This window comes from Oryzias latipes, chromosome 3 (genome assembly GCF_053564925.1).
Source record: "Oryzias latipes strain Hd-rR chromosome 3, Olatipes_Hd-rR_3.1".
Lineage (NCBI taxonomy): Eukaryota > Metazoa > Chordata > Actinopteri > Beloniformes > Adrianichthyidae > Oryzias > Oryzias latipes.
This window is the reverse complement of record NC_136239.1, coordinates 33,603,312-33,630,715: the sequence shown is the minus strand read 5'-3', so window position 1 is coordinate 33,630,715 and position 27,404 is coordinate 33,603,312. Positions and strand designations below refer to the sequence as shown.

Below are 27,404 nucleotides of genomic sequence, written 5' to 3'. Positions count from 1 at the left end.
TGTTGAGTTTGACAAAACAGACAGCCTCAAAGGTTACAATCCTCCTCTTCTTCCTCAGCAGCACATACACACACACACACATCTACCATGTTAACACACAGATGCACACATTTATAGTTGTGTTTGGATATGTTTGAAATGTGTGTGATGAAATGGCACCAGCTGTGTACACTGGGGAGATGCACATGGCCTCTGGGTGAGGAGAATATTAACCCCTTCCTACCTAGAAAGTAGGATGGACAACAAAAAGGGAGCTTTAGAAATCATCAAAAGGTATGTGCTGCATCAAAAGTACAGTAAAGAGCTGCCAACAAGTCCCTAAAAGTTTTAGCTGGAGCCTGAGATATGCATGAGTCATAAGTGTTCATGACCCATGAATAGGCGTCTTTTACAGGCTCAATAACTTCTTTTGATAAGAGCATTATGTCATTTTAAAGCACAGGTCACTTTTCTTAGTGCAGCTGAGTGACTGATAAAACGCAAAGTAGACCATAACTAAATTTACAAGAATGCTTTATCTACATGTGGCTCAAAAGCATAACATAGACGGAAAAGACAAGTTCTTGAAAAGGGGAAGGAGCCTGATGTTGGATTCCTGTAAGATCATAACTTAGATCACTGGTGGATGTTTTTGGTTACTAATGGTAACGAGTCATGTGGTTACTAAAGCACACAGCTTGAGCCACTACTTATAAAGGAAAGTACTGCAGCAGTCTCCAGCAAAACTTTCCAAACTATCAAATGGGTTTTCAAAACATCAAGCTTAGTTGAGTTGGATCGAGAAAAATTTGTTGAGTAAAATAAAAAATAAAAAACAGTAAAAAAAAAAAAGGTTCAACGTGAATGGCTCAATTCTGTTTAAGAGTTTTAGTTTATGAAGTCAGATGTAAACACGTCAAGCACAGTTGGCAAATAACTCACCATAATTGTCTTCACCACGACTGTGATGATTACAACTTCAACTCTATTTATTTCTGCCATGCAAAAGCCACCCTCTGATGACAGTTGGTTTATTCCAAACTAGTCAAAACAGAGAAACATGGTATTTTCCAAATCCCTTGTCAGAATTCCATATAAGTTTAATATTCTATCTGGGACATTTTAAATAACTTAAAATTGAAGTCCCTAGAGGTGGTCACAGTTTGCACACTGACATCCATGAGTTTTGCCATTAAGCCATTTGTCAGTGTGATTATCGACGTCTTTCTGCAAAAAAGCCATTAAAATAATTTATGGTCAGTTCCGAAACTACAAACAATTATGCTGTCTCAGCGGTGCTGTCATTAGTTTTGCAAATAAACCTCAAATGTGAGCACCAGTGCAGGTGAAGAGTTTGTATTAACATCTGTTGGTGATTTCTTGGCGCCTGGAGGTAATGAAAACCCACACTAAAAGGATACTGTATCTGAAACATTATTAAACTTTGAGGGGGGAAAAAAAAAGACCAGATGGCCGTAAATATGGGGAAAACACTGGGTCTATTTAATGAAACCATTAAAGTCAATCACATTTGACTTTTGCAGAAATCAAATCCAGTCAGCTCCCTGCAGCCCCTTCTCCTTGTTTTGCATGACTGCAGAGTTTGCCCAGAAAAACCACAAACTTTAACTGACTTGCGTCTTTGAAAATAAAGATTGAGACAAACGGTATCTATCTATCTATCTATCTATCTATCTATCTATCTACACATTTAATCCTTTTCTAAACCTCTGGAGGCAACCTATAAAATCCTCTGACTACAACCAGGTGTTGTGAACACAGCCTAAAGAGCCAGAAAACCACGGCTGGTAATCAGATAAATATGAAGCTTCAGCCAATTAGAAAGCAGGAGCTTTGCCTTGAGCAAAACCGATATGTGTTTAGCTTAAAGTTAAGGTAGTTTAAAAGAATTGGGCTGCTATGAAGAATCTAACCACAGTCCCAGAAACTCTGCAGTCCATTTTAAGGATTATGTTAAAAAATATGACCATTTCAGTTTTGCAGAGATTATTCCTTTACACTCACTTGATGCATCCATTCCCTTCACCACCTCAGGGTATCCTTGTATAGGCAGCATTATTTTGAATGACTGTAGTACCAAAGAATTGGTTTGGATGCTTCCATACATTTTGAAAAACGTATGATGATCTGCTGTTGGGTTTTCCTATCTGAACTTTTCCCGTGCTTGTTTTCTAAACTTAACTTCTAAAGCAGAGAAAGTTTAAATGCTGTGACAGCTTATAAATAGATTAAAGAAGTAATGCCTCAGTTCTCTGTGGCTTGTAAGCACACCTCCTCTTGTGACTAACCGCTCTGCTTTGTGCCACCTTTCATTCAGCAGAATCAAAGAAATCGGAGGCTTATTTGAAAGATGCAAGCAAAACAGTCCATTTGTTCACAGTGCAAAAGCATCATTATTAGCATAAAATGCAGGCTTTGTACTCCCCCTGCCTCCCTCTCTCCAACATAACTGGTAGAGATACTGGGTAAGCACCTTCCCACTGCCCTCCCTTTTGCTCTTTGGCTGCCTTTACGTTCTGCCCGATTACTGTTACAGATGGAAAATTTCTGTGGACCTGGGGAATTTATTAGCAGCGGTAAAAATGACATTTCAGCTCTTGCACCGATGCAAAGAAATGCAGTTAAAGTTTTTTTCAAGGCTGATGAAGACATGATGAAACTGAGTACATATGACAACTTGGCCACATGACAAAGAGCTGATGAAACACTGAGACAAACCTGGTAACTGTTTAGAGCAGCATCATTCTGCAAAACAGAGCTGCACCACAGGGCTGAATATTTTGGATTTACGTGGAGATTGTGCGTGTGTGCATTTGGGGATGGGTTGGGGGGGGGGGGATGTTGGAGGTACCATTGTTAAGCTTCATTAAAACCAAAAAACAGCAGTTGTGAGATCTTTGCCTGTCATGGTGATGGTTGCACTAACTGAGGAACACGGTAGCTGCGCTAGTTTTGGATCAGAAACCAATCTTGCAACACATGTGAAAAATGTAAACCCTCATTTGGATATTTTGGACTCTGTCTAAACTCCCTTAACTCTCAAACTCTCACTTGCACCTGGATGTGTTTGGGAACAGGGAAAAATGACAAAAAATACTTGGAAATTGTGCAGATAAAAAAAAAAAAAAACTGTACCCCACAAAATGACTGTTAAAGCATGATAGAACTGATGCCATGACTTAGACAGAACTCAATGCTGCTGACAATGAGGTTGAATACAAAAATAAAGAATTATTAGTCTATGTGCACATTACAATCTAAATATTGTAAGTTTAACAGAGTTTTCCCTAAACTGCTAAACAAATATGGAGATCTAGAAGTTCAGCCCCAAAACACTTGGTTATCCAGCTAATTCTGTCAAATCATGGACACTTGGCTTTCCTCATTTTCTCAGAATGATGGAGGGATGTTGGGAATAAAAGCATGAAAACAGCAGCGCCGTAATTGCAGATCACATCAGTGTGGCAGAGTTCAAAAGCTCTGTGAGGCTGGACTAAAAGTGACACTTGTCCTCTCTCCTGCTTCCTTTTTCCCGCAAACGCACCGGAAAAGTTCCAGATAGGACATGGAAGTAATACCCGAGCCTCTTCTGAGACACGGATAATGTAAGGATAAGACGAGAGGAGGCACTTTCATTCAAATAAACTTGTCCTGAGCTGTGACATTCAACAAAACCCGGTGCGCTCGCGGTTTCAGCTTCAGCGTGGTCTCTTTAGTTTACGCAGAACAAACAGGGATTTCTCACCTTGTTGAAGTTGTAGTAGCCCAAACAATGGGCAAAATCCAAGTTTGCTGGGTCTCCTGGAATAGAATTCCCCCCAGCAGACGGATAAAACCTTACATCCATGGCGCGCAGCTGGAGTTGTAGCCCGAACACTTAATGCGTTTACAATCCAAGCGCGCTCGGAGAGGGACGGAGGAGCGGCGGGGAAACTGACCCACGCTTTGTTGGGGAGGACACGGAGGCAGCGGGAGGGAGGGAGGGGGGAGGACAGGTAAACTTTCGCTATTCCTTTCTTCCTACGCCTCGCTCAGCCGCTTCATTTCTGAGAAAGCCTACTGGCCGGTTGGACGGAGTCCAGGATGCTGTCCTTCACAGAGCTGCAGAGACGCTGTGCGCCCATGCATTTACACACAGCTGCTGCTGGATACAAAGAAGACACGAGACCGGCGGCAGCGCGGGTCCTCCTCCTTCCCTTTCCTGGAGAGCGAAGCAGCAAAACGACCACAGCCAAATCCCCCCCCCCCAAAAACCACGCAAAACTCCGAGGCTGCTCCGCGCGCTCAGAACTTTCCAACTTGGACAACTGACGCAGGAACTAGAGTGCGAGCTCAATGCTGCCAGGACGCACGAGCGCAAACACTCCACTCCACAGATGCTGCAATTATGTAGTACGCTGTAGTACACTGTAGTACACTGAGTATCCCGGTTCAGCCCTGGGCTCTGCCTATCCTGCTGATGAACAAGGCAAATGTGTGAACAAGCAGAGCCACGCCCCAAACACACAAGGCCACGCCCACCAAAACACAGCTTTTAAAGCCATGTGACAAATGAGAAACAATTAGGCTGTTGTTGCTGGTTGGCATTTGGAGTGGAAATTTTCTGTTGTATATGTTTGCGTGCATGAACCCAGCTATTGGCATAAATTGAACATTTCAAAATAAAAGGTAAATTGTAAAAAAAAAAAAAAAAAAGCTGAAGCTCTTAAAAATAAAGAACAATAAACTTTTTTTCCTTCTTCCTGTGTTGGCTTGAAGCAGTTAAAACACACTCAAGACCCGCACCAATGAAAATCCTGTTTTTTACATGTTCATTTGTCATGAAGAAGGACATGAAAATTAAGCTTAAAATTGCAGTTCTGAGAGTTTGTTTTGGTCAAATCACTGGGAATCAAAGGCAGACAAAACAATTCTGCTGGTAAAAACCTGTAGGTGTGATGTATAAACCTGCTATGGTAAGCCACAAGCTCCCTGGTCAACTCTATTCTGATGCATCCACTTTAAAGAACTAGATCCATGTAGTGTACATTTTTGTAAATAATACACAAAAAAAAAATAGAGAGGGAGAACTATAGGCTGAAGGGAAGATACCAAAAACTGGTTGGCTTTGTTTTTTTTCTGTCTGACCATTTGGCTCAAAACTTCATGGCTGGATAGCGCTAATATTGCTTTTCATTTTTGTTGTACTGGTAATGTTATGTTGGGGTTGTTAAGGGCAGTAAGCTAATGGGAGAGCATGTACATTGATGGATGATGGGGAATGGGGCAGGCTAACTGTGCACAGCTCACAACTAGGTGAATTTCTAATAAAATTCTGTCACTAAAAAACAACAGTTTTTTTGGGGGGGCTATAAGTAGCATGATCATAAATAAAAGATTGTCTGAAGGTGTTTTCTTTTCGTGCACATATTTTGGCAGCAATTTGGAATAAAACAAAACTAAAGTAAAATTTTCTCACCGTGGAAATACAATATTTATTTATTTTAGTTTGTTCTGGCAGATTTTTTTTCCACTGCAACTTTTCTGCAGAGAAAAAGTGAGTATGGAGATTTAACACTCACTTTTTTTGTTTTCTCTGCAGACTGCTGCCCCCCCCCCCCCCACTCCCCCGTATCTCACTTTGCTGTAAAATTCTTTTTACCAACACATAAAAATACTCTGATTGTATAAACTGACAGGAGCAAGGGCACAAAAAAAGCAATTCTTTAACAACGATTTGTTTAAAAGGCAGAAGTGTTGCCAGTTTTCTTATATAAACATTTGTACTTACACTGCCTGCAGTCATGTGTAGCAGTGATAGATACTATGTTGCAGGAATTGTTGCCTTGTGAAGTTTTTCTTGATATAATCATAATTTTATAGGTTTTACAGTTTAAATAGATTGGTTAGAGTTATAATTTAAATTTATTCGCAACGTTTTTGGGCATCATTAGTCATACATTTAGAATATAAGCAGTGGTATAATTGCAATATGTATTTCCACATAAGTGCCTACTTAAATGTTTTCTTTTTCTTTTTTGGGTTACGTAAAAACACAATGATCTTACATGAGAAGGTATGTTTTGTATTAAATTGAGCTATTAGCAACTTTCCATCAGCAGGACCACAATGAAGAATTTTACTGTGGAAAAAAATAAAGAAGAAAAAGGCTCAGCCATTCAGACAACTGATGTTAATGGCAGACAGAAAAACTTTCTTCCAACAAATTGAACAGGTGAAATAATGAGTGTGTTTTTTTTTCTTAAAGTCCCACTGTGATCCTCTTTTGATGTATTTTCAAAGCTTTCCCTGTAGTCTTTTATTTATAATTATGCTGTTTTTATCCCCCCCAAAAATACGTAGTTTTCTAAAAAATAGTTTCCACAGAGCAGCAGTAGATCATTAGAAATTCTCCTCCGAGTTGTGGGCGGAACTGTTGGTGCGGATTTAATCCCCCCACTTCCCATCATCCATCTGTTTACACGTTCTCCCGCTAGCTTACAGCCCTTCACAATCCTGGCATAATATTAAAGGTGCAACAAAAATGGCAAGAAATTGTTTCGACTGCACCTGAGTCACAACTATTTGAATAAACAAATACTCAGAAATGCAATTTGAAGTTTAATTTTCTTTATATGTGTCCTCCATCATGAGAAACATGCCACAAGATGTTAAAAATATCAAAAATACACTTTTTTTTATAGAAAGATAGCTCTCATAATGTCTCAGAAACTCATGTGCAACCGTAAAATATATATAAATATATATGTCCAAATCAGTAAAACATTTCCTCATGGAAAAGTATATTGTTTTTGTCCACTACAATACATACCTATTGATATTATATATATCATATTATAAATATAATATGATATTTATTATTCAAAAATAATAACTTATGTATTTGTGAAGGAAAATGCTGCATCTGTGGTTAAAAAATAAACTCAGATTTAAGCTATACTTCTTGAAAGAAAAGTTGTAAAACCTTATCTCATTTCATAAATGTTTTTAAATAAATAATTTGATGTGTAATCTCTTTGTTTTACTGCCTGTGATTAATTTGAAAACTAGAAAAAAAGAGTCAAAACTGTTTACTAGAGAACTACCAACCAGCAAAACTGTCCTCAATTTTTAGCGCTGAAGCTGCACAGAAACAAGCCTTACTGGGCATGCTCCAACAACGTTCAGGCTTATTTAGTCCCACATGTTATCCACAATAAAAAATTAAAAAAAAGAACTTTCCAGTTCTAAACTGACCACATCAGTCCAGCACACAGCATTGTATTTTTGCTTTTAAAGTGAAGGCAGGCATCACTAAATCAATACTGTCAGTTTGCTGTGGTTTTATCAATAAACTGGGAACTGTCTAATGCTCACTTTTATGGCCAGATTCCTAAGATTCATGGAGACAAAAAAGTTGGCATCCAAATTTTGATTTCAGAACTAAAACCAAGAAAACATTGTTCCTATATAGTCCCAAGTGTCAGTTTTTACGTATTGTCATGTTTCATCCTCGTGAAATTTAATTACGAAGTATTGCAGGATTTATTCATGTATAAAATAGCACTTAAAATCTTTTCCTCTGTTTATTTCTGAAACACAATGCCAGTCCCTTTTTGATTCAGCCCAAACCTGAATTGTTAAAGTCTCTATTTGTAAGACCTCTTTTGTTCAGTCTCATAAAAATACTTTAAATTCAATAATACTCATGTTATTAAAAAAAGTATTTCAGCAAATGGGGAGAGCAAAGGTAAGGGCTCACAAGGCCACTGAGAAAACAGTCTACTTTTATTATAATAACTGTGTTATTGGAAACCATTTCCGTAGGAGTCACAATGTGGTCAAACATGTTTTTTTTAAACAGTTTCATCAAAATAATAAATTTCCAGTTAGAGAGATTTATTTCCCGACAATGTTTTCAATAAACTTTAATAACACACTCACTCATACTTTACACATTAAATTATACTTAATTATATATATGGTACATCAAAGCTTTTTTTTAACCATATTGCATTGAGAAAATACTCTTTATAGAAAGGTTTTTTAAGGCGAAAATATTTTCCTAATAAAATTGATTAATTTTATAGCTAAAGAAAGTATGCCAAACCCACTGGCTGTTGACACGCAAAATCACAGGCAGCAACAAAAACGGTTTCTATGGCATTATAAGGGGAATTCTTTTTCCTCAATGTCACCATTCAAAGTCTCACTTCCAAGTCGCTGTGGGGAAAAAACCTCTGTTAACATGAATTAATGTAAATGTAAACAAATGGGAACACAGAGCAACTAAAAAGTCCCTACTAATCCCAATAATAATAAAGTCAGATCACAATGCAGTCTGTTTGCCAAAACGACATATTTCCTTTTTTGGTATGATGTCATAACATTTTCACTAATTATTAAAGATGGTGATTGCTTCATTGCAAGTTAATTTTTCTTTGTCAGTTTTATATACCTTTTAAGAATATCCAAAGCTCATGAATAAAAATTAGTTAAAAAAAAAAAAAACCTTTGAAACATATTTATTACAACTATACTATTTTGACAACTTTGTCGCAGGAAAACATTTATGCTGTAGTAAAAGTTTTTCCTTCGATGCATTCTCATAGAAAGAAGGAAAACACAAGCCCAATGTCAGCATATGTTTTATTGACATTCATGCTTGACTGGGAATCCAAACTGAAAATTGTGTTTCATTTCTGCCAAGCCATAAAAATTGAAGTGTACTTATAACAAATGCACATTATGTGCTAAAGGTCTGTAGCATGTTTTGTAATCTGTGACGGACCTATAGGACCCAAAAATGTACAAGAAAAGGTTTGTGGTGGGAACTTAAAACTTAAAAAAAGAAACTTTAACTGAGCAGACCATGCAAGAGAGGGAAATGATACTGGTGACAATCAGCAGAAAAGCTGATAGAGCTGAACTGAAAGCCAGACACCTAAATGTATTGATGATGATTGACTTAAATGAAGACAGCTGTGAATAATTATCAAATGAAATCAGGTGAGACTGTGATTTACAGAAGAAACAAAATCTGAAAATAAAGCAAGAAAGCATCATTGAGATAAAATGAGTCAAAGGCTATAATCTTACATATTTGCATTTTTAAATACTATATTATATGTTGCCCCTCTCTTTATGTTTTTCTATTTATTTGCTCATTAATGAACATTTCTGCAAACGTGCCAGTGTTAGCCACAAAGCTAATTTCCAACTATAGTCCCAGGGCAAGTTGTAAGTTTGCCCACAACAAACACCAAAAACACAAAATCGACAAGAATAATGAAATAATACAAAATTAAAACAAACAAACAATCATAATTTTTATTTACAAAAAGGATGGCTTTTGTGTTGCTGTGCACATGAAAGTAGAAAATGTGTAGGCTTTAATGGTTTAATTAAAAAAGGATTAATAGTGTTAAGTATTTTCGGCACCTCTGTGAGATTAGATAATAACATTTAAATGTTGCTGTGTTTAAGCGCTGGCATGAACAGACTCATTATGTTGATATAAACATGACATATTTGTGTTTTTTGCTTTCAAACTAATAGTGAGGATAAATTTAATTATGCACTTTCCTCTTAGTTTGAGTGGATCCGTCAATATAGAAAACATTTGGAGATAAAACAAGAAAGTAACAGCTGATTATAATAGTGATGCATAAAAACAAGAAAGTAACAGCTGATTATAATAGTGATGCATAAAAACACCAAAGTCTCAAATGTAACCTTAAAGTCACATCAATATTCTTGTATTTTTTTAGCACTTTATATTACAAAATATTGAGGTGAATAAACTGTGGTGCAGGGGTGGAGCGGTCAACCTCTGATTGGAAGATTGCAGCTTCTGTTCCCGCCTCCCGCCCATGTGTCAAAGTGTCCTTGGGCAAGACATTGAACCCCAAAAAGTTCCTGGTGGTTATAGGCTGGCACCAACTGAATGCTTTTTTGGCACAAAGCAATACTGGATGATCACCCCCTATACAACCGTTTGCCAATTTCTTATTGTGTTTCTTTTTTAACATTTCACTTTGTTTTCTGGAAATTACTTCAGTTTCCCAAAAAGTTTTTCCATTTTTGTTTTTTACATTTTGGTTTCTGAATTATTGTCATTATTTTTTCTAAAATATAAGACTGTTTTTAATATTTGTTTGATTTTTGATTGTTGTTGTGATCTTTCAAATGTTTTTGCGTCACGTGATTTGCTGATATGATTTGCACATCAGAGCCATCGTAGTAAAGCGCCTTGGGCTTTCTAAGAATGTAGTAAAGCGCTATATAAATATAACAAGGATTAATTGAGAATTCTCAGAACTGCCTTACTCTGTGCCTTTCCTCTTCAGCAAGTAAACAAAAGGTGGCTCATTTAGTCTCTTGTCACATTCAGCTCTTCAGAATAAAAAAAAAATCCTTAAGAAATATGAAAATGAAAGTTAACTGCAAGAAGAATTCAATAAACAAGACCTCAGTCTTTCAGTGTCACCTTTGAACTGCATAAATAATGTTTCATTTTCAGCAACCTCTCAAAGTAAAAATCACTTTAGTTTAATCTCACTATAGTTTTTACAAATGTTTAGTCTTTTGAATAAACATTGAAGCAACCACAACCTTTGTCCCTGGTCGTGGCTAACAACTTAGTCAAACAATCGTGTAGCATTTTTGTAATTATTAAGACAACTTTTGTTTGTTTTGTTTACATTTAAAGGGGTGTTCAAGCACTCCTTCTGAGACCGATGATAACCATGCACTCTGTATGAGCATTAGCAAGGTAAGCAAGCCTAATCACTCACATACAGAGCTAAACTCCAATGCAGTGCTGCAGAAGATAACCCTCATTTGAAAGCTCTCCAGTGGTCTTTTAAGAGATGGTCAACAATCCACGATAGCTGCCAGGAAATCTACTTTGTAATTACCAACGCACTGATACATATATGCAAAGCAATTTTTGTGTTTTTCCAGGATAAACAACGGAGCGATGCCTTCAAACCACATGGTCCGCCCACCAATCAAATCTCATTCACTCAAACACATACAAAAAGAGACGGAAAAACCCACACCTACACACCACATATCAGATAAGAAAGCTCTGCTACAATCTCAATTCAGCCTGACTCCTTTTGTTATTTATTCCTGCTCTTAAGGTTGTTTGGCTGTGCAGCCAGGGAGCGGAATTAATTTCCTTTCCTGAGTGTCAGTGTCTGAGCCAGATGAATCATGCTTTTCTGCTATATGTCATTTCCTGTCAGCCTGGCAACACTGGAGACATTTGGTAACATAAAAACAAATTATCTTCTGCTGGCGTCTGCTCCAATTCAATTAAACCCATGCACGGTAATTATATGTTGATACAAAAGAGGAACAATGGAAAAATATTTGATTAAGCAAATAATCTATATTTCTTTCACAACCTCTTTCACATTAAATGTGGTAATTTATTCATCTTATGTACATCTTTTAATTAAAGTTTGATTTGTGTTGTTTTTTTTCTCTATTTGCTCTTTTGGTGGCTCAGCTGTAATGTGCCTTCTGACGTATGTGTTCCTAAGATGTTCCAGTTTTAGCTACAAGGCTACAGCTCAATCCTACAAGAAACTATGTTTGTTTTCTTCTTTTACTGTTTCACTATGATAAGCAGCTTTAAAAAAAATTCCACTTTTCAGGTCAAAGAACTGAGTCCTGCTCCTCCAACAATCCTGGTCACACGTTTCATGAGTCTGTAATTTTTTTCACTTTCTGTCGTCCTTTTTATAACTTCTTTAGAGTGCATTTGGATAAAAGCCATTACATCATTTTCCAAATAACAATATTAATACCTGGTTGTGGATTGGATATGATTTTTCATACAATCCAAGGAAATTTGGTAAAGGACTTTTTCCATACAAATGAAAGCTAAAATGTGCAAAGTCAATTTAAAACTACCTAACTATGAAGAAACAACTAGTTTTAGTTAAAAAAACATTTTGGATTGTCCTATTTGGTATTGCTATTCTGAAAAGTGAATTAAAAGGTGTTTTTTTTTTTAACTCGTTTTGCTAAATTCAAAAATTGGCACGAGTTCCAGATTAGAAATCTGCAGCCTTTCTATTTTATTCAAAACCCTTGTTTAAATCATGATTCATATGCAAAACTTGCTGTTGACATAATGCTGTGTTTGGAAGAAAACATTTTATATTTTTTGGTTACTAATATAAAGTTTGTATAAGTCTCAAACTAGTCATTTTTAGTGTTTGCAGGTCTTTTCAGTCTGCCCGAAATTCTTCAAAGCAACAGCCCTTCACACAGAGTCTTTTCCAACTGGTTAACTTCTTTTGGTTAGCATAACGGCTGACTTTTAGTTAGTTTTGTACCACTGAACTACACTCAGACGACTGCAAACACAGGCACCACACACAAGAGTGCTGTTTTTTCTGGCAGACATCTGTGTAGGCATTTTTTTTACAATCCCTTACAATTCTTAACAATCCAGCTTCATAAAAGGTTTTGTTCAAAACATTGTCCTATATTATGCACTATTATTGGTCTGTTATTGGTGTTATGTTAATGTTATTGGTCTCCTTTGATAGAGAAATGCTCTGCAAGAATTGGCTATCCTGACATAAATCATCTTCTTAAAATCTTTGTCAAGGAAATCAACATTTTGTTTCAGATTGTAAGAAAATGAGAATAACATGAGTTCAATGGCACAAAAAACGCCCTCTGATTATGACTGACCATGATAACAAACAGGGGAAAAAAACAGGACTTTACGTTTTACTTTGTGAACTAAAGCTATCCCATCTGTAGGCTAATTTCCACTGGTTTGATTGTGTCCCTCCATTAAATTTACTTGACACAAATAAAAATAGAATGTTTATGTACCAGTCGGAATATTTACATTGCCTTCGTCATGTCTGCAACTGATGTCTGTCCCTCTGCAATGCAACGCAAGCTTTATGCAGGAGTTCCAGTTCTAGTCCGTTCTAGGAATAAACCACTCCTCTGGGCACCAGGGAGGAGGGGGAATGACTGGAGACAATGTAAAGTAACAGCCGGTCGTGAGACGGACTGCTCACGCAAAGCAACAGAGACGCACCGCAGACGGACCAGTGTAAATCTGTGGTAAGACTGACAGCATTTGGTCTGGATTGTTGGCATTTTGTAAGCCAGCTCCTAGGTAACCTCTCCAGAAGATTGTTAAGAGAAATGATATTTGAAGGCGGCAGTTCTTCCCAGGAGCAAACAGGTGTGTGTGCTCACGGCTTTTTTTTTGGCTCTTCTCTGTTGACCTAAACATTGCTTTCCTCTTGCATGGATCCTGGACTTGATGTCAACAAAATTCAGCGAGCTCCATAACATACGTTTTGCATGTCTGCTGTACACTCTAAAAAAGCATTCCCAGAATCCTGCAGAGTATTTGCTGGGATTTTGCTTCTATAGTGGAAAGTATCCCTGATGAAATAAACAATGACAGAAACTTTAAAGAAGTTTGCGAAGTATTTCCTCTGCAAAGCAGTGTTTGTGTATAAAATCTGACAAAGATTCATCTAAGAAACAATGACTATATGTGCACAATGTTGCATGTGTTTTGTTTTTAGCGGCAGATGGCAGTTATGACAAATAGATAATAATTGGTATGCTCCAAGGAGCACAAATAAAGCCACTGATGCCAGGAGTATACTCTCTGAGGATCCTGTTTATTTAGACAAGTTAGTGTTAGTGAAGCAAAAATAAAACATGCTGTCAGATATAAACAGTGCCCACATACAGTTGGTGATGGAAGGAGAGCACAGAATGGAAATATATTTTCTCAACACCAACATTCAAAACACTCTAAGGAATATACAGTTTTCTGTATTTTACATGTTTTTAGGAAAAAAGTAGACTTATGATCAACTTTGTAAATATCTTACAACGGAGATTTGAACTCCTAAAGTGTCCAAAGGGAACCTTTTGGTTCTTAGGGTATGCAGGCTTTCCTACTTAAGGCTCCTTTACCCCAACCAACATCCCCAACTTACTCAAAATACTTGCCCTCTTTTCACTTCCACCATCAAGGAAAACAGGGAAAATTGAAATCGATTTGCTGTGTTGCCACTCTATTATTGCATGTGAATAAAACTGAACTGCCTGTCCTTTCTTACCTGGTGTTTTTTTGGGGTCGACTTCACTGTAAACTTTGTTGTGAAGTCAGTTAGTTTGAATACAATTAGTGCTCCATAACCATAGTCTCCATCGTCTCCAAAACCTGCCCTCTCAGTAGCTGCGTTTACATGGACAAACGTAACCGGAATGAACGCCTAATCTGAAGAAAAATGCGTCATGTAAACACGCCGTTCAGAATACTCTGCCCCATCGGACTCGTCCGGATCAAAATTTCTTTGCGATGGAGATAGGTGGGTTATGCTGATAGATCGTTGTTCATGTAAACGGTTCATTCCGATCGTGTGTCACAACTGCTCTGGTTCAACGTCATGCATAGATGGTATTTCACTCCAGAGAAGGCTTTGGAGCTCAAACAGGACCGACCTGCTGCTCCGCAGACGCCTGGTGCGAAGCACGGACGCCTCTGCGCTCCACCCCTGGCCCGCGGGCTCCTCGCCTCTCCCTTCCTACCATCTCTGACACCCCTCGCGAGGGGCCGAGGAGGAGCGCTTCATGCCCCTGACGTCCGGACCCTGCGTGGTCCGGGTGCGGCTGCCGGTGGACGGAGCGAACAGTGTCTCTGAGCAGAGCAGCTGGACTTAAAACTTTGTGTTTGAGGGGAAGGGGGGATGATGCTTTGTTATGTGTGGGATGCTTCGGACTGTCATCCATCCCACAGGTCTATGTGAACGAACAGCCATGTCAGGGCTCAGGCGGCCAGCTCACACAGCGGCTTTGGGGCGGTGTGTGAGCTTTTCAAAGCAGAAATGTCGCTCAGTCCCTAGAAACCGTTCAAAAAATCACGTGGATTTGCGTTTCCAGTCGTGTCCCAACAAAATAAAGGCTGATGTTATTCCCACACGTGCAGCCACACGTGTTGAAGTGTGCTTGGTTAAGACACTGAACCCCACCTTGCCTCTGGTGGGAGGTTGGCACCAGTGTTTGGCAGCGGAGCCGCCACCAGTGTGTGAATGTGTGTGTGAATGTTTGTGTGAATGGGTGAATGGGTCTGTGACTTTGGGCCTATACACCATTTACAATTCTGGGTCAGGGGTTTTGAGCAAAGCAATAAGCATCACAAAATCCAAAAATAAAAACTTCTACATAAAAAAAACTTTCTTAAATTAAAACAGTCCAAAAAATTAAAGAACACCTTTGATGGATCTTGGTTTGACCCATGCCATGAAAATTGCATTGTTATCCAACATGCCACCACAACAGTGTCCTTCAGGTCCATAAATCCGATTGCTCTAAGCTGGCAGGAAGGTTTTTGAGGATTACTGTGGGCATGGACCGCACCATAAATTAAAGACACCCTTACTGAGTTATAATAAAACAATTCCCAATGCCCAGAATATTTAATGTTCAACCAGGTCAGCAATGATTGGACACAGCTGTCTTTGTAATTAAATCATCAGCAGGGTGAAATGATTACTTTTACTGTGCAATAACAACCGATAGGATTGTCATAAGCAAACCCAGCATACCTGACAAAAAACGATTGAAAGATTGCTCTGTCATTTCTGTGGAGTGGTACAGAACAGCCTCTCCAACTACACTTACAGTCCCAAGTACACTTATTGTTGTCAAATTTAGGTCTCAGTGATAGACGATAAATGAATAGGTAACACACTCCTTACTCACACAAAGTCAAAACATAACTGAGCCTGCTTTTCCTAACCAAAAACATCTGGATGTAGCAATGTTGCTTCTACTTTTTATCGTCAATGCTGTAAAGGTGAGTTGGATATATATATAGTATATTTATATCAACTGTACTCTTTGAGGTTTGTTGGTGTTTGACTCAAATTCAGTCAAGCAGAACCATAAAAACAAATAATCTCCTATTTCACTCTTTAATACTTTATGGTCAATTCTGTACTATGAGGACACATAGATCAGGGTTCTTGCGCTCTGTTTGGCTGTCTTCTTTGTTCAAGAATGTGTGAAGACCCATCTAAACTCTGATAAACATGCACCAACTATTGTCTATCAAAAGCCCTGGTCCCTCTATCAACGAAAGGGACCTGGTTTGGTCAACATATAATTTGAACAACAACGTGCCATTATGGTACAAAAAAGGAAATAAGCCAAAGACAGTAAGTCGTGCGCGAAAGAACATAACACATCTAAAGTACAGAAAACCAATGGGAATACCTAGGACACTGAGAAGGTGAAGGTGTTTATAGATAAAAAATATATTGGTATCAATATGGTGGCTCCTTGTTCCTTTGTGAACAAGTCAGCTATAGGATTTTTGTTGACTGTCTTGGCCAATCAATAAGTCAGGTTTTTTCTTCTCTTTTATGCTTGTTTCTTCCTGATTGGTGCTTATTTCTTGGATTCTCAGCCTAAAAGGAGCAGCTGTTTTAAGAGCATCATGTTTTCAAGGAACGTTGGTTTGCTCATAATAGGAGCAAACCAAACAATGTAAAGGTCTGAAATTGATGTTCCCTGTCCATTTAAAACAAGCTCAGAAGCCTATTCTGAACTTACTCCAAGGTGATCATGTTCTTAATGCCACTATTCACAACAGAGTTCTTACCCCTCATTTTACTTTGCTTGTGGGTTTGCATCCATGCTGATCAGTGTCCATAATGTTACTATATCCACTGCAATGATTGCATTAGCCCAAAGGCATTGAGTTAGAAATCCTCTAGGTTGCATAAATCAAACTCTGAAAACGTAAACAGATATGATACAGATGCAGCTCTGGTTTGGGAGAAGATGCTGCTCACCAACATCCCTTCAAAACTTTCAATACTTTTTTTTTTACACTTTTTAGAACTACCGAATTTTTAAACATTCAAAATGCCAGTCACAGAGAGTAGTGTCGGAGATGTGTTGTTTTTTTTTCCATGCCTTGAATCAGTGCATCCTCCTAAAGAGACCAAACAGTGTTTTTTTTATTTGTGAAAAATTGTTTCCATTTAGTCAGTGCCAAACTACTTCATATCGCTACCATAAACAATGGTCAGTAGCTACGCATACATTTGCAAAATGTCTTTAACCTGATCAAAGATCGGATTTGAATTGAACTGTGTACATGGGCCCTGAAAAAACCATATCCGATCATAACAAACGTTTAGATCTGTCACACATCAGAATAAACCATTTTGACGTGTGCAGAACTATATAAAATACCAGTGATGGGTGTACAGTAGTAGAAGAAGTAGCAGAATTATGCTGTAAACAAACATGGCTGCGGTTAGCATATAACGAGACGAACATGCCTTTCTTTTCTTTTTTGTGAAAGTGACTACATTTCTAAATACGTGCAGCCAGTTTTAAACTTTTTCTTGGTTGCATGGACCTGGAGGAAGGGTTTCACGTGACTGTTCGGAACACAAACGCAATTTCCACATTCAAAAGCCGCCCCTGGAACTCATACACCATCCTGAAGCTGCTCCTCTGCACACCGTAACAAAGTACTCTCCCTTTGCCTGCAGACACAAAGCCACGGAGTCCAGCTGCTCTGCTCGGAGACATGGTTCTCCGGAATTTGGCGCTGAGCCGCCAGTCGGTCCTGTTCGCACTCCAAAGCACACACTGTCTACAAATGACACACAAACCAGTGCAGTTATGATCTACAATCGGAGTAAATCGTTTAGATGCACCACAAGCGGATCAACAATCAGCGTAACCCACGCATCTTGATCAAAAGGAAATTTTGATCCGAATAAGTCAGATTGGGTCAGAGTATTCCGAATGACATGCTAACATGAACCATTTTTATTGTGATCAGGCTTTTGTTCCCATTACTTGTGTCCATGTCAACACAGCTAGTGACAACAACTGATGACCCCAGACTTCTATCACAAGAAACATGATGCACGCCGTAGATTAGCTGCTACTCAAAGCAAATCTCACTTAATCAGTTTAAGGTCACAAGTTTGCTTAAAATGCATGTTAATTTACTGAATAAGGCTAGGACACTCAGAAAACCTAATGCAAAAGAAAAAAAATGTGCTCATATTTTATTTTATTTTTTTTATTTATTCAAACATTTAAAAACCTTTATCAGTTCAGCTTTTTTTATTTAGGTTGTGTTATTTGTGCTAATTCTAATCAGAGTTCCTTGACCTTTTCAGTCTCTTTATTCCGTACATTGTAACCAAGTAAAGCAAATTAGTTGCATGCAAATTTAAATGATGTGAACTGTGCCCTGCATAAATCAATAAACAAACAACATCACAGCTTTTTTCTGGCCTTACATTGTGCGTAAATGTACGTTTGACCTACATATCTGCAGGAAGCTAAAATATTACTTTCAATTAAAACCTTTCTCAACAGCGTTAGTCATCTTAGCGTTCACCATTTATACTAATTAACACTTGCCTCATGTTCCACCTGCTGGAGGAGGATATCTCTGTATCATATTAACTGATTTTGTGATATCCCCCTGATTGACATTTCCACAGACCTAATGTGTAATTACTTGACATGTTCCTATTTTTTCTTTAATAAATTGACATTTCCTGAGGTTTCCTCTCATTTCCTTTTTGTCATTTTTTTCCCCACACCAGACCTGAGGTAGACAGCAAATACAAATACAAAGCATTGTAGCGCACTATTCTATTCACTATGAACAACAAAAAAATCATAGAAAATGATACAATCTCTTGGAAAATCTTTTTTTCTCTCTGCATCAATGGCTTTTTAATTTAAATTGTCTCAAACATAGATATGAAAAGAAAAGAATAAAGTAAAAAAAAAAAAAAAAAACTCTGAATTTCCATCCAACTCAGTTTGAAAGTGTGACCGCAGTGTGAGTTATACAGCAAGCGTTTCCGTATCGCTTCATGCAGAGCACAGGTTGCATCATTTAACTTTGCTTGGAGCTAATTTTCTCTTGTTTACTATACAATGTACAGCTGATTTTAAATGTGAGATTTTTTTTTAAATGTAAGACCTCATCGTTAACTCAAGTAATAATCAGAGCTGCATATATGAGAAGGAAATGAATGCATTTAAACATCAATGCTTCATGTTTTTATGCTGAGAAACAATACACATTAATTATTTTGACAAGACGTCTATTAACTTGAAAGATTTGGTCATGAAAAATGTTATGAATGTGTCTCTTGGAGCCACTGTACAAATTCCTAATGGTCCAGTATAATGAGTTTTCGGTTATAAAAATGATGATTAATAGTTTAACACTTTTGGGTGCTGTCTGTTCCTTTGCAACATGTTAGGGCTCATTTATTTTTCTTTGCCTCTTATCCAGAATCTCTTAATGGTGGAAGATTTCTAACAAATAATAACTTTGGATAACTTCAGATTGAGGGTTAAGTCTCCAAGAAGGTCAGAAGTTAACCAAAAAGGAATGGAATTTTATGTTTAGTCTGGAATTTATGAGGCTCACTTTATTGAATGGTTGAAAGTTTGCTGTTTCTGAACGATAGCTATGGAGCATTAAATTCAATGTCACCTCATTGATCAGCAGATATGAATACGGTACACACGAAGTGCTGTTTTTAGAATCCCTGTGCCAAAATCAATAAGCACAGAACCAAAAACCTGGATTCAACATAAGCTCCCTTCCTCTGTACCTGAAGGCTGCAGCTGCTTCTCCTCTGCAACCAGATGCCTTGTTAGAACTTGCATAATTGCTATTGCCACTTTGAAACCCCTACAATCTATTGTCCCACCAGCAAAAATCTGGTGAACCCTGACCTTTCACTGCATCTGCGAATGTGTATGGTAACCGTAAATTTGAGGTTAGTTTTTAGAATTGTTGTTTGTAGCCATCCAAGCCAGAAATTATTCAGGAGAATCTCAGCCTCCACCAAAATTCCTATGAAACTGGGACAAACATACTTGGCCCAAATTCGCCCTACCCCTACATTTGGCCCTACAAACAGAAAAATATAGTCTTTAAATTCTGACATTACTACCACTTACTGACATTATCAATAGTCGCCAGTGAGCTACGTTAGCGTGTAGCTGCCAATGCTCGGAAAATACATAACATTGTTTTATATTTGTAAAAAGTTATGCAAAAACAAAAACTCGATATTTACATTTAAATGCAAGCTTCAGTGCTTCAGAACACACCCACGTGAAAAAAATGCCTTTTTTCTTCCGCGGCACAGCGGATCTCCCTACTGGCAGAGGAATACCCAGCCCTAAGTCCCCACGGCTTCTTCCCCAAAAAAAACAAGTTTAGACACCACTACAGCTCCCAATACCGCTACAATTGGAGCAATAGGGGGGAGCAGGAGGGTTAGGAAAAGAATTTGGATTTGGCCTTAGTATACTTGGAACTTACCAGTGAGGTTGATCTGATTATTTGACAGTCATATTTTAATCAGAAGATCATTTAATCAGGATAATATGAAATTAGCACTCACTCCTACATTTTATTACTGCTGCAAAATTTGTCTTAAACAAAGGTTGAGCATCCAACAAAAAAGAAAAATCGCTTTCTCCTCACCTGTTATTCTATAGATCTTTTTCTTTATTGTGACCATACTTTTACACATTGACAATAAATGAGAGCTGGACTGAACAACCTCTCCCCCCTCAGGTTCCACGTAGGAAGTACTCGCCGGTCCCAAACAGCGTTTGACATATTCTCCCGAGCCCGCTTTCAGTGGAAGGGGGTGTGACTTCCTAACACTCCTGATTGGAGACGGTTGTTGCCATAGAAATGTAGACGAACCATCACAGCTTACTGAGGACGTCTGGTTCCAACAAGGTGAAGAAACTATCCCGGAAAAATGGCGACTGTTTAACTTCATTTGGTTGGAACTGGAAGCAAGGCATGTTCTAGGTGTGACCTCACACGTGATCCGTCCAGTTATGTTACACAGTCAATGCTTTTACATCACCAACAACCATTGTCTTATAGTCTAGATTGACAGGAAAATAGGATACTTTTGTAGAAAAGATAGAAAAATGTTAAGATTGCTTGTTTTTAGGATCTTGGCATACATCATTATAGGCAGGATTTGCACATTTTAAAACAAAAATGTCAATATTTTGACTTTGTAGGTGGTTAAACTCCCTGAACACGAGTCTTTCTAGAGATGTTAGTGAAGGAGTCCTTGATGGAAACACACTTCTGGTTCAATATTTAACTGCACTATAACATTTTCTCTCCCATAAATAAATGACAAGGCATTTTCTCCTGTATATGCTAGTTTTCAAAACTATCTATAAACAATCTTTGTCCAAATTACGCCTGTAAACACTTCATCCAGCCCAGCATCAGCAGGGAGGTATTGTTGCTTTGAGCATGTTAGTGGGGTAATATTAGCACTGAGAGCTGAAGCCCTAATACAATCATAGAGACTCGCTGCATGGCTTTTCCCTCAAGGCACTTCGGTTTAAGTTCATAGGGTAGAAAAGACTTGATTCATTACAGCAAAATTTAAGTAATAACTTGTTTTAAAACCAATTTAACATGAAGAGTTACTGAGGAGAGTAAAAAGAAGGTTTTAACAAGAGCTTTTCTCTAGTATGTTCTTTAATCACAGTAATAGTACTGATACTTTTGCAGCATCAAAGACAGACTATTCTGTTTGATCCAGTGTGACCACTCTGTAATGCCTGTCACTGGTCATATTCTTATGTTTATATGAGGAGTTTGGAGGCTCATGAATATTTATGCTCCCTGTGCAACTGAATGCTCAGCATGAAATGGAATACTGCAGTGCTTGAGGGTTGTTTGCCCTAAGATACAAATTTAAATCTACATATTGCCCATTGCATACAAATAATGCTGCAACAGACTCAAACCTGGGGGGTCCCTTTGGCTATGAAGTGCTAGGATATTTCATTTTTAAGATAACAGGATTTTGGGTTATTTGTCAAGTAAACCGGGGGGGGGGGATCCACCCTCTTCTTTACAGATGAGTGTTCAATGTCCAAACGGAAAGAGATTGGACTCATTTTCTAATTGCTTATAAAATGTGTCTTTTAATAGATACATTTCCTTTGGCCGACAATAACGCTCTGTGAACCAAAATGGACACAGTGAATAAGCACTGTGAACACAACCTCATTTTCTGGCCACATTAAAATAACTGCATTTTCTCTTCCATGGTCTAATAACTTAAAAAAGGATCTTGATTTCTTTTCCCCATGGCTGCAAATCTCATTTTTATAGCACAAGATATTATGTGCAAACCAATTCCAAATCCACTTTTCCAGTCTACTTTTCCATTATCACAATAAAATCGGGGCCTATTTTTATGATGCTTGAATGCTGAAATACATTTAAATAGGTCTGAGAATAGGCTTGCCCTCTTGGCCGTTGTCTTTTGAATTAAATGTCAACACAGGTGTAAAACAAAATGTAACCTCATATTCTGCTGAATATAAATGTGCCATTTACTGATATGGATGAGTCTGGGGGAGAAAGAGGCTCATCTCTGAGCTCATAAATTAACTTGGGGCTGTCTGTGGTTGAGTGACATGTCTTTGATTTGTTGCAAGCAGTTAATTTCAATCCGAACCCAGCAGGCTGTAATTTCTCCCAGCATCTTGCTTCCCAGTCATGCAGAGGAAAAAGGAATGCTCCACCATCAAATAAATGACTTGTCACGTAACCTTTCAAAAAGGCCATTTGCTAATATAAGCTAAAGCAAACACTTTAGCTTATATTAACAACCCAGTTTGGATATCTACGACTAACTATGCTGCCCAGGGGCATCAAAATTTTACAATTTTTCCTTTGCATTTTCTTTTTCATCTTGTCATTCTTTCGTCTTGGATTTCACCTTTTTAATTACGCCGTCACAATTGCAGTGTCTTCACTGCATGAGGTTGTGTGCTACAAGGCTAGGGGAGGGCATTCATTCGAAACAGGAGAGAAATGGAAAGGTGGCTGGATCTGAGCCATGACCCATATACTGTCTTTCTCCAAAACTGTCATTTCCATTAGTGTAGACCCACCAGGGCCCTGACAAACTCTTTTTTCCTCTCCAACTCTATTCAGCTGGACGAGCAGTGGAGTGTGGTGAAAAACTCTTCATGTATGATTGTTTTCTGAACAGCTCCCAGTGCTGTAAAAAATAAATTAGCACACAGCATATCTAACCTTAACGCAGCATCTTTTACTGACGTTTGATGTGATGGACAGGAAGTGATTATGGGCTACATCCTGGTGATGGTCCATTGTAGAACTGTGGAATATGGATTTGTGGATAATGATAGGTTTAATATAGTTTTATATGTTAACGATGTGGAGAGCAAGATCAGCATATGCGGTTGGGGAGTGATCATGAAAGGGTTTAAAAGGGCTTGCTAACCTCCAGCAGGAGATCCCTCATCATTTTCATCACACTCTGTTAAATTCAACAGCAAAGGTGTGCATTGCCAATAAATATAAATATGTATGTGTGTGGGGATAATAGTCAATATATAAACCCTTTCTTTTTACTATAGTGTTTACTTACAAAATTGCAGGCAAGGGAACTAAAAGGTAATAAAAAAATGGGTTGGGGGACTTCAAGATGGAGAAAAAATACAATCAAAATGAGAAAAAAAATCATAAAAATAACAAAGGAAGGAGTGATATCAAGAAGAAAATGTTCTCTACAGACAATTCATTTACTCCCAAACACACCTTGGGTTATTGAGAAGGATAACACAGCAGCGAAGGCCTATTGCATTGCGGCATATGTTTCTCCTAGCTTGACATAATTGCCATTCTTCCTCTGTTTTCTATCTGGACAACATCAATCTCAGTTGCTGGTCTGTCAGAACTGTCGGCAGCTCAGAGAAAAGTCAGGCTCCCCGTATCAAGGCTTTGTGAAATGTTGGCACAAACCAAAAGATACAGCTGAGGATGAAAGATCGCACAACTGCTTCAGCCAAAAGACTGTCCTTTTTACTTCATGTGTCACCACATAGATTTAGTGTAAAACTGAGCTCATCGCCAAAGACCCATATAGGCTGACAGGGGAAAATTGATTTTTTTTTTTTTTTTGTCTTTGAGATGCCTGATATCAAATCAATAATGCTTACAATGGATCAGGAAAAGAACAGAACCATTAAGTAGTGCAAAGAGGGCACACAATGAAGAATGGATGCTGATGTATGGATATTTCAAACATAAACATATCATAGGCTGCTTGTTAAACCCAAAAAAGTCGTTTGTTTAGTCAACAAAAACCCAGAATCCCTGTTGCACAGTGAACATAGACTAATAACTGTTTCAAAAAAAAAATTCACAACTTTGGGATGAAAAAGATTGTTTGGGGGGAGAAGCAATATTTCACTGGGTGAAATAGGTGCAGGCAATCTGCCTTTGGAGTGGAGAAGGCAGCAGTGTTTTATAATGGAAGAAATTCAATGTGACATGTCGAGAATGAATTGCTCAGTCAACCAGAAATATCCCTTGTTCTAATGGCTTGGGACATTCAATGGCGTGTTCTCCCCCCCCCCCCCCCCTTCCCCCTCCTCACATATTACTCTCCATCTCTCCCTCTATTCCTCCTTTCTGTCTGTACAAACACTGCACATATCTGTGACAAATAACATTATGAATATTCCCTGCTTTCTCAAACATAAACTAAAAGGCTTAATTACTAATGCAAATGGAGGCCGAACAGAAATGATGGATATAAAAAAAATGATAGACAAAATCTATACTAACTTAAGTAAATAACTATTTTTCTAAATACTTGTCATTTTGACTTTTTGAAGAACATCAATATTACAAGGGTTTTGGTTCTCCAGGTCTTGTTTTAAAACAAAAACAATTTATGGGAGGAATTTATGATGCAAAAGTGTGAAGATCAAATATTTAACATGTTTATAATTTAGAGAAAAGAAATGAACGACTTGAAATGTAGCTGAAAGCAAATTTTCCCCATTTATTAAAAAAATTGTATGTATGAAAGAACTTCCTGTTGATAGATAAAATACAATTCTAATAAATTTGGATAGGGATCACAATCACTTTTATCAAAAATTCAAATGAGATGCATTTGCTGAAGAATGGAAAAAAACTTCTATATGGTGAAAAAGGTTTAAATCCAATTGTTTGCTACAAATTAATACAGGTTTCCAAGACACACAACACTCTCCATGTACAAAGGCGCCATCAGTCTATCCTGACACATATTCACAGTTTTCTTCTTTCTGTAAAATTAAAAAAGGACATTTACAGAAATAATAAAGCATAAAACATTTAATTTTTTTATTAATAGTAAATAATTGTGTCTGTTGAGAGTTTTAGATTTGTGTACAGAAGGGAAATTAGTAGGAAATGATGTGGAAGTTGTTCAAAAATAAGGAACAACAAACTGTTATGGTATCTGTAATCTAATTGCCCTTCAAAGAAACAGTACCCTTTTCTTTTTCTTAGTTTTAAACATTTTTCTTGATCAAAATGTGGGGGGGGGGGATCAATCTGGAATTCTTAGATAAGTTTTTAAGAAGCAAAACATTTGAAATTTTGTTTTTCCAGTTCGCACAAATCTCAATTTTTCTTTAAATGAACCACTTTGCAGACGTTAATTAGCATCAGGTCTATTGGAGGCTGTGGTGCAGTGTGCAGAGAAAGATATGACCCAGTCGTATAAAATGTCATAAATTGGACATGAGCCACTGGTGCAGTAAGAAAGAAGTAACTGCCCCCTGTTCTGTCTGCATCAGCACCCATCAGCAGACAGTGATTGTACGCGCTAGTTTGAAGTTGTGTTAAACAGAGACAAAAATGGGATGCAATAGATATATAGACAATAGATATTCCTTTGTGCAATTTTATTGTAATCTAACTTTTTTTCTAATTTTAGACTAGTATTAACTTGTGATTTTACCTAAAACACTGCTACAAAATGTTTTCACTAACTTACTTGCTTTACAGTTGATTTAGGAGTAATTATTTTTTTAAAGCAATTTTTCATTAGTCAAACTGAAATTTCACAAGCAGACACACATTTTTGTGGACAAAGAAAATGACTGTTTCACATAGAGCTTCATTTAAAGAGTCTTGATGTTTTTTTTGTTTTTTTCCCTGGATCTAATTTGTGATAGAGATTCACTGTTCTTAAATGCTGAGGTTTGTTCCAATGCAAGAATATAAATCTGATAGAAGTTGCCTTAAGCCATCTAGAAATAAAACATTTTACAGCTTTCCAAACTAATTAGTCAGATGCTTTTCTGAATATATCATGCACATAGATACTAACAGTAACCTTAAATTGTAAGCTGTAGGTCTTCACTCTTCAGTCATAACCTGGTTATAGCAATCTGGAACATATATGAGTCAGTGTTATGGTTTTTACTTTTCCTTTTGTAAAATAATTTTGGCTAAAAATGGCGTAATTATTAAAAGACCACTGGGAATGCTTTTAAAGTAGATTAAAGGAAGATCAGAGTGGGACTTTAACACTGAAAACTAAAAAGGGGTGCACTGTTGTTTCTGTAAGTTGTAACTGAATTAGCTTTAAGCCACAACAGTCATATTACAGCTTTTTAGAAGATCTATTCTCTACAACAAGAGCATTACTTTTCTCAGGTGATTATGGTGTCATAATAGTTGTATTCAACAATGGTAACAAAACTTAAAGTTTTTCTTCAGTGATAATAGAGCACACAGTATCATGTCTGATTTTGCATGATTGCTTTTTGAGTGCACGGACTCCAGGATTGACACTTTAGAAATTCACCCTGTCCACAAAATGCATCTTGCTTTACCTGCAGTATATTTTTTTTTCCAGAAGTGTAATCACATGTTAGAATATTGCTTTCTTTTATCCAGAAGAAGAAAAAAAAAAGATAAATATGTGCTGGTGGGAGAAATGTTTCAGATGCCAGTTTCATCTCAGGGGCTATTTTGTCGCATGCCCAGATCTGATCAAAGTATTGTTGAAGATTGCGATTCTCTTTTTTTGAGAGCTGACATCGCTCATAATCTGTTTTCAGAATGAGAGATGTGACCTGCAGTGAGTACAGAAAGGGGACCTGAGATTTGGCTCCGACAACCTTCCTCCTAAATTTTAGCTGCTCTTTCAGGCTGACATGCAGCGTGTAAAAAATGCTTTGTGTGGCTAAAAATATCAGTGGATTAAGATAAGTTATCTCGTCTCTGATAACAAGTCAAACACCACATCAAATATTAACCAACTTTACCTATGAGGTCTCAGCACTTGTGTTGTTAATGATTATAAAAATGTTTTACACAAAAGTGTGGCTTGTCTCGGAAAAACCCACATTTATTTTCTTTTCCTTCACATAAACATTACATAATGAGATTGTTTAACTGATACATTTTTGCTTAACTAACCATAACAAAACACAAAAATAAAAAATAAAAATCATACTTGAATTATTTATTT

General features: G+C 37.5%; 1 protein-coding gene across 1 annotated transcript in view; it reads right to left on the bottom strand.

Annotated features, from left to right (window-relative positions):
• tox3 (TOX high mobility group box family member 3) overlaps window positions 1-4,478 on the bottom strand; it is a 40,701-nt gene extending 36,223 nt beyond the window's left edge. Inside the window, exon 1 of the mRNA XM_023953644.2 lies at window positions 3,746-4,478. Within this exon, the coding sequence (XP_023809412.1) occupies window positions 3,746-3,847 (102 nt within the window). The 5' untranslated portion in view covers window positions 3,848-4,478. The remainder of the gene's footprint in view (window positions 1-3,745) is intronic.
• Window positions 4,479-27,404: the final 22,926 nt, after the last annotated feature.